The following is a 7,594-nucleotide window of genomic DNA, read 5'->3' as shown; positions in this document are numbered from 1 at the left end:
CAGGGTCAAGGTCCCCCTAAGGCTTATGGAAGACGAACACACAAACACACTCAGGGTTAGGGGTCAGGCAGAAGAGCAGCTATATCAGCCCACAGTGACCCTGGGGTCAGCTAGGCACCATTAGAAGAGCCATCTCTTATTGGCCTTGGTCCATGAACTGACCACTCCCACCCCCAGCTGCGGACTCACTGGCCAAGCCTGGGTCCTGTGCTGTGAGAGGGTAGAAACAGACTTGGGGAGCCCAAAGCAGGAGCCGGGAGGGGGAGGAGCCTGGAGACCTGGAGACCATTCAGCCAGAGGAGCAGATTCCAAACCCAGACAGGCTGGAGGCTTAGGGGGAGCTGCAGAGGAAGCAGAGGGGCTTTGTGGTCCCAAAGGCAAGGCTGGCAATGGCTGATGGTCACAAGATGGCCCCGTCCATCTCTTTCCTGCTCTCACCAAGAAAGGAGACCTCAGTGCCCGCCCTCTCAATACACCACCTTTACTGATTAGGAAGAAATGAACAGGGAGACAGGGGTAGGTAAGTCGGGGACAGGGCCTGGAGACTGCCAGGCAGAGCCACTTTGTGGCCCCAGACTGGAGTCTGCCCATCTTAGACTGGGCGGAAGCAAACACTCATACATGGAGGAAAGCAGGGACTAACTCCTCAGGCACAACTCGGGGCTGGGTCTGATGTGGAGTCCGACTCAGGGGTGGCCCTTCGACAGGACTCAGAGAAACTGGGATGTGGGACTTGCTGGGACACAGATCATCGTACACAGGCATCACTGCAGCTAGGAACAGGGCTCAGAGGCCCCGGCCCTTGCCATATGGGCACTCATGACCAGGGCAGGCCAGCACTGGGAAAGTCTAGGACAAGCTTCAGGCTACCTCCTCCAGGCAGCCTACCTGCTTGCTTCTACCTCTCAGTTTTCCATCTATTCCACAATCTCTGCCAGCCAACATTCCCATCACTGCTCCCTGGCCAGGCCTTCTCATCTGCCACCCACCCCTTAGCTTCCACAATCTGTGCAGGGCTAGCCCAGGGAGTACCCCAACAGGTCTAAATGACTCTCCCAGAAGAGGGACTAGGCACCAAGGGTGGGGGACTCGGGAAGCCACAGAGTTCCAAAGAGCATTTGCCTCTTCCAGTTCTAATCTGCTCTTCACCCACCCCAAGCACAAAGTCTGCAAACAGCCCCATGGGGGAGGACTGATAGAAAGAAATAGATTTATTCTCATGTACAAAGCAGTCAGCCCACGGGACCATATACGACAGTTGCACAGAGTCCTAGAAAAACACATCTCTCTAAAGGCAACTCAGAAAGGTAAGGCAGGTGGCCCCCCTCCCCCACCCCACAACGCACACAGAACAAAACGGAGAAAGAGAAGCCAGTGGCCGGGCTGACCCAAGAGTCCTGACCCTATGGGGTCTCCCAAGCCCCAGGGCACAGGTGGATATGGCCTTGAAAAGAGAGCCCTGCCAGGGCTGAGGCCAGGTCTCTCACTGGCTGCAGGAATGGGGAAGGGGCTCAGGCCAAGGGGGGGGGGCTTCTGAGGGACACAGGGGGCTCTGAGGGATGCAGGGTTGGGCTCTCTGTGCCCTAGGGTGGCAGAAACATTCCACAGCCTCTGTTGGGACTCCGCAGAGCTACAGAGCTATTTTAGACATTGATCTCAAATGGATCTTAGAGCATGGATTGTCTCAGCCTCCTGTTTGGCCTAGACAGGCGAAGAGACTTGCCCAGCATCACACAGGCCAGAGGAAGCAAGGCTGGCTCATACCTGGGCCTGTTTCCCAGTATGGGGATTCCTCCTGCCCATCAACCCCATCATGCCTTCTTCCCAAGCCCCCTCTCCACAGAGCATTGAGCTGCCCCTCTGGCAGGTTTCTCCTGGGGCCCCCATAGCCCCAGGTCCCAATCCCACCGTCAGTATAGTGGTGGTCCTCAGGGGGCTTTCACCCCGAGGCTGTTTCTAGTCCTCCCATAGAACTAAGGATTGTTTCTAAGACGCCACACTCTGCTCACTCAGATGTCTCACCTTCCACTTCCATGAGGATCCTGAAGACCCCAAGGGGTGGGAATCCCCCAAGGGAAAGGAGTAAAGATCTGGTGGGGCAGGAATGGGGCAAGGAGAAACCATCAAGCTGCTCAGACAAAGAATGGCTTGGGAAAGACTCGCCAAGGTGTGATCAGAGGTGCAGAGCAGGGCCCACTGCTCATTGGTCAGCCCTGAGCTCTCAGAGGACAAATTACAAAGTCTCTGTGAGGCTGGAAGTCTTGCTTCCATTATACAGATGAGAAAGCTGAGGCCCAGGAAGGTAGTACTTGTCCAGGTCACACAGGAAGTCCTGGTCTAGGGCCCAGGACCTGTGGCTCTGTTCCCAGTGCATCTGGCCAGGCCAGTGGAGGGCTGTGGGAGGTGGCCTGGGCCGGGAAGGGTCCCTGGAGGGGATCACTCAGCATCAATGCAGCAGCCATTGATGGGGGCCCTAGTGCCATCCAGATCAGGCACCTCGTACTCCTCATCCAGGAAGTCCAGCGAGTTGTTGCTTGGGAGGCCGCGGATGGTGAACTTGTGGGACACCTTGGTCCAGTGCTCACGGTTGGAGGCCACACGCTCATACAGCTCTGCTGCTTTGGGGAACAGGTCCTGCAAAAGCCTGTGGGTGTAAAGGGGCAGGACGACAGGTAGAAATCAGACCATGGGCAGCAAGAAAGAAGAGGGCTACACAACACAGAACTTCCACAAGGGCCGGCATGATGGCTCACACCTGTAATCCCAGCACTTTGGCGGCTGAGGCGGGCAGGTCATCTGAAGTCAGGAGTCCAAGACCAGCCTGACCAACATGGTGAAACCTCATTTCTACTAAAAATACAAAATTGGCTGGGTGCAGTGGCTCACGCCTGTAATCCCAGCACTTTGGGAGGCCGAGGCAGGTGGATCATGACGTCGAGAGATCGAGACCATCCTGACCAACATAGTGAAACCCCGTCTCTACTAAAAAATACAAAAATTAGCCGGGTGCGGTGGTGTGCACTTGTAGTCTTAGCTACTCAGGAGGCTGAGGCAGAAGAATCATTTGAACCGGGAGGCGGAGCTTGCAGTGAGCCAAGATGGTGCCACTGCACTCCAGTCTGGTGTCAGAGCGAGACTCCATCTCAAAAAAAAAAAAAAAAAAATCTAGCCAGGCTGGTGGCAGCTTGTAATCCCAGCTACTCAGGAGGCTGAGAGGAGAATCGCTTGAACCCAGGAGGCAGAGATTGCAGTGAGCCAGGATCATGCCATTGTACTCCAGCCTAGAAAATAGAATGAGACTCCACCTCAAAAAAAAAAAAAACTTCCACAAGAGTGTGAGGCATAGGACTGGGCACCCAGGAAAGCATGATGGTCTCTTTCCACTGAGGCCCAAGGATGAAGTGAAGGGCCCACTGAGGGGCACAGCAGGCAGCAGTTGTGCCCAGAGGCAGGGATTGAATCAGTTGGAGTTGGACCAGGCCAACCTCAGCACCTGTGTTTGCTGTGATGTCCCCGTTCCAGCCCACCCTCTCTGTGTAGGGCGCCAGCTTGTCCCTTTGAGCTCACTCACTTGTAGATGGGCATTGCAATGTGCTCCATGAAGCTGATTTGCAACTCGGGGATATAGGCCTTCTCCCGGTCCATCATCTCCATCGGCCTGTTGCCCATGGCCTTCTCCTGCAGGCATCAAGTCGTCAGGCCTGTCCCTCTCATTCCTCCATCAGGTACTAGGGTCAGGCTAACCCAAGCCCTCCCAGCCCCAGGCCAGGAACCCTCCCCCAACCTGGACATCCTGGGGTGACTCCACACATACCAGGTCTCCCTGGGAGAAGAATTCTTTGTAGATCAGCTCCTGAAAGGCCAACACACTCATCACATCCTGCACCCAAGCTCCTCTGACAGCCCATTCCCAGGAGAGAAAACTGAGGCCCAGTGATTCAGTCCCAGGTCAGGAGCCATCCCCACCAGCCCCAGCCAGCCAGGAAGGAGTGGCTGGGTTGGGGCCCATCTTCCACCAGCCACTGACTTGTTAGGTCAGTTCCCCTCTCTGAGTCTCCATTTGCCACCCTGAGATGGTCTAGGTTTCTGTCTCCCCAGAACATAGCCAGGCTGAGCTGAGCAAAGAGAAGGTGTTCAGGCTGCAGGAGGCACCCAGAGCCAGGCAGGGTGGGCAGCCTGTGCCTTCCCAGGGAGGACAGCACCTACCGCGATCTTTCTCGTGGTCTTCCAGCCCTTGGTCTGGTCAGAGAGGTCACAGGAGGTCATAAGGAGGCAGAGGAGGAGTCTGTGGTGCTGCTTGTTGTTTCGGTCGTAGCCCACTGTTGGGGGGAGGGTGGGGTCAAGGAGCGAACTAGGGAACTCCTTGACCTTCTGAGGACAAGTCTCCCAGGGCCCACCCCAGAGTGGTCCAAGGAATTGGGCACTCCTGATGGGAACCAAGGGGCCAGTGCTGGGTCTGCCTGGTGGGGCCGTGCAGCCAGAGAAGGGTTGATGCTGCAGGGGATGGGTCTGCACCCCTGGGAATGTTCCCCTGGGAAATCCTCCCCCTAGTTGTTCCTCCCCAGCCCTGAGGCCTGGGGCTAATAGCAGTCACCCTCAGCCATCTTCTGGAGGTCCTTAAAGATGCGGAGATGGTGGGCTAGGTCCGTGGCCAAGATGATGTCCCGCATCAAATCCAGCATTCGCTGATAGTCCTGGGGTGAGGGCAGGAACATCATGGCCTCCTGCTGGACACTCCCACACTTTTGCCCATCCCAGTGAGCCTCCACTCCTTCTCCCGCCTCCAGCCAGCTCCCAGCTTCCCCTCATTCGCCACCCCCACCCTCGACCCCATCACCTTCCGGGAGAAATGATCAAAGATGTTGCAGCCATGGGTGTTGAGGATGGCGATGGCCTGAGCAAAGTGGTGCCTCTGTGGGGAGAGGAGTGATGGGGGCCCGGCTGCGGCAGAGGGGCTCCCCTCCCACTGACCCCAAGAGAGGAAGCAGGGCCTGGTCCAGCTCCAACCCCAAGGTCAGCAGAGCAGGCAGAAAGAGGGGGTCAGGGGCCCCAGTTCCCTTCCTGAGCTCTGTTTCAGCCCTCTGTCTGATCCAGGGCAAGTCCCTAGACCACTCTGAGCCTGACTCCTCAGCTGTCACATGCAGGGATGCAGCAAGGTAAGCTCTGGGGTCCTCGAAAGCTGGAACATTTTGAAATGATCCCTTGGAGTCCTAGACATTAAATCATGCAGAACACACTTGTTTGCTGACAAGGAGAGGCAGTGATGAGGCGAGGGCAAGGCCCTGTTTCCAGACGCTGAAGGGCTGTCACTCAGAAGAGGAGCAGCTTATCCCAGAGGGCAGAGGGTGGAACTAGCATTGCCACCAGCCCTCCTGGGAGAGCCTTGTCTCTCTTGGGGTGTGCAAGCAGGGGCAGCCTCTGGAGTAAGGTGACCTTGGAAATGTGTCTCCTGCTCTGTGCCAAGCCCTGTGCCAAGTGCAGGGAACTCAGAAATGGCTCAGACCTTGTGCATGCAGAGGTGGGCAGACCCAAACCAAACAATCTAAGGTGATGCCAAGTGATGGGAGTGAAGCCCATCCCAAGCTTGGCAGGAGCGGGCTGCATGGGGCTCCCAGACAGCCAAAGGGAAATGCACTGAACACAAATCCTTGCTACCATCCGCACCTGCACCCTTCCAAGCCCACCCCAGGAAAATGAGCCAGACGCGTCCTAGGTGTGGCTACAGCTCTCACAGCCTGTCTGAAGAGCATGGTTTGGGAATGGGAGGAGCTGGGTCCCATTTTTACTTTGCAAGTCACTGGCCTTAAATGGAAAGGAGGGTGGGGATGGGACAGAAGAGTGATACCTCCATGACGGAGCCCTCAGAGCTGTAGAGCGCAGCCAGCACAGATTTCTGGAAAAGCCCAGGAAAGCTGTGGTCACTCCTCACATCCGGATCCAAGTGTCACTGCTTTAGGGTAAGCAGTGTCCTGCCCTTCCCACCCTTCTCCCTCCTCCCTATCTCAGAGCACAGGGCAAACCCTGCGGGAACCTCCTCCTGTCTCTAAACCTGGCTCCTGGTCTCACTCGCTCCCACCTGTCTTCAGGCCGGGAGAGGATGAGACTCTCAGACACCACATGGAGGGTCCCCACTGTAAGCAGGGCAGGGTCTCACCGAGGCCACCTGGAAAGAGTTGTTTGTGCCTCTGTGGTCCAGGTCGTGACACATGCAGGAAATAAACAAGGCAAAGATCTCGATGTCCCTGGTTGGGAGGCAAAAAAGAGAAAAAAAAAAGAGGTCAGACAACACCCTCCCCAAACTCCTCAGAGGAGAGACAGCTGAATGACGTGCCCAGGAGCCACTGGGATGGGAAGCTGGGACAGCTGGGTTCCCTTCCTGGAAAGATGCACTGGTTTGGAGTCCAGCAGACCTGAGTTTAAATCAGGCTCAATCTTCACTGGCTGCAAGACTGTGAGCAAACCCCTCCCGGAAGATGGGGCATGCAGCCTTCCCCTCTAGTCCCCTGGGGCTAAGACGCTCTCATGAGGCGGTGCGTGTAACATGCCTGACACACAGGGGGATGCTTCCCTGTCCCAGGTAAGGGGATCCCAGCAGCTGCTAGATGTGGGGGAGATGCAGCCACTCACTCGAGGTAGTTGGTGAGCTCCAGGTTCTTGTAGAGCAGGTAGCAGAAGTGGGAGACAGAAAAGGCATGCATCCAGTTGTGGTAGGGGGGATCCCGGTAGCCCTTCTTCACCATCAAACAGAACCTGGGGGAGGGGAGAGGGCAGCAGAGGGCCCTCAGCCTCTCCTCCTCTATTATAACCCCGTGATGGTAGACTGCATTTCCCCCCACCTCCCTGAGGGAGCCTCCATAGCCTTCCTTGATGACTCTGCTTAGCTGCAAGTTCTTATGCACATCTAACTTAAATCTCTGGCTGCACACTCAGCCTCGCCTCCAGGCTCTGCGCTACCCCATTTCTTGCCTTTACTGACAGTTTGGTGTCTAGGAATTGCTTCTCACTTGTGGATCCTCCCCATCCCCATAAGACTAGGTCTCCCTAGTCATCCTTAGAGAGAGCCTCTCAAGAATGCCAGGGGCAATGGATGTGACAGCGGAGGAGAGAGGGAGGCGAAGATGGGCTGTCTGCATGTGGACGAACCGGGCCAGGGTCGGGCAGTCAATTTTGTAGTTGTTGATGAAATTCATGTCCTGCAGCATGCTCAGGATGGCCTGGAGAGGACAGAGGGAGGGATCAGAGACGCTGCCAATATCAAGATAGGGCCCCTGCCTGGGCCCTTCTTCAAGCTCCACACTCAAAATCTGGAGTCATAGAAACTTAAATCTAAACTAGAGAACCACACAATAATTGAAGCAACCATTCTCAGAGCTACAAAGTTTTAGAAATCCAAGAGATCTAAGGACTAAGAACTCTTGAAACCAAGCCCACACAAAATCTTAGAAAAATGGGGTTGGTGGGGTGGATGCAAACCCTGAGGTCACATGCCCTGGGCATTAATGGTCCAAGAGTGGCTTTTGGGATCATCCGGTCCAGCCCCTAGCCCCTGGGCAGGCCCCCTAGCCTCATGATGGCAGACTACATGCTCCTCCAT

General features: G+C 56.0%; 1 protein-coding gene across 15 annotated transcripts in view; it reads right to left on the bottom strand.

Moving 5' to 3' along the window:
- Nucleotides 1–1,193: 1,193 nt before the first annotated feature.
- PDE2A (phosphodiesterase 2A) overlaps nt 1,194–7,594 on the bottom strand; it is a 104,005-nt gene continuing 97,604 nt past the window's right edge. For 11 of the 15 annotated variants that reach the window (XM_054241949.2, XM_078340286.1, XM_054241947.2 and 8 more), the window contains 10 exons: nt 7,144–7,214; nt 6,628–6,750; nt 6,155–6,242; nt 5,846–5,893; nt 4,838–4,912; nt 4,595–4,694; nt 4,207–4,319; nt 3,815–3,853; nt 3,572–3,678; nt 1,194–2,644 (listed from right to left, as the gene is read on the bottom strand). In XM_054241949.2, coding sequence (XP_054097924.2) covers nt 2,437–2,644; nt 3,572–3,678; nt 3,815–3,853; nt 4,207–4,319; nt 4,595–4,694; nt 4,838–4,912; nt 5,846–5,893; nt 6,155–6,242; nt 6,628–6,750; nt 7,144–7,214 — 972 coding nt within the window. In that variant the 3' untranslated portion in view covers nt 1,194–2,436. Of the gene's footprint in view, nt 2,645–3,571; nt 3,679–3,814; nt 3,854–4,206; nt 4,320–4,594; nt 4,695–4,837; nt 5,467–5,845; nt 5,894–6,154; nt 6,243–6,627; nt 6,751–7,143; nt 7,215–7,594 lie in introns of all 15 variants that reach the window. The other 4 variants (XR_013523259.1, XR_013523257.1, XR_013523256.1 and 1 more) reach the window with 1 other exon arrangement.

This window comes from Callithrix jacchus, chromosome 10, assembly GCF_049354715.1.
Source record: "Callithrix jacchus isolate 240 chromosome 10, calJac240_pri, whole genome shotgun sequence".
Classification (NCBI taxonomy): domain Eukaryota; kingdom Metazoa; phylum Chordata; class Mammalia; order Primates; family Cebidae; genus Callithrix; species Callithrix jacchus.
This window is presented reverse-complemented; position numbering and strand designations above follow the sequence as displayed.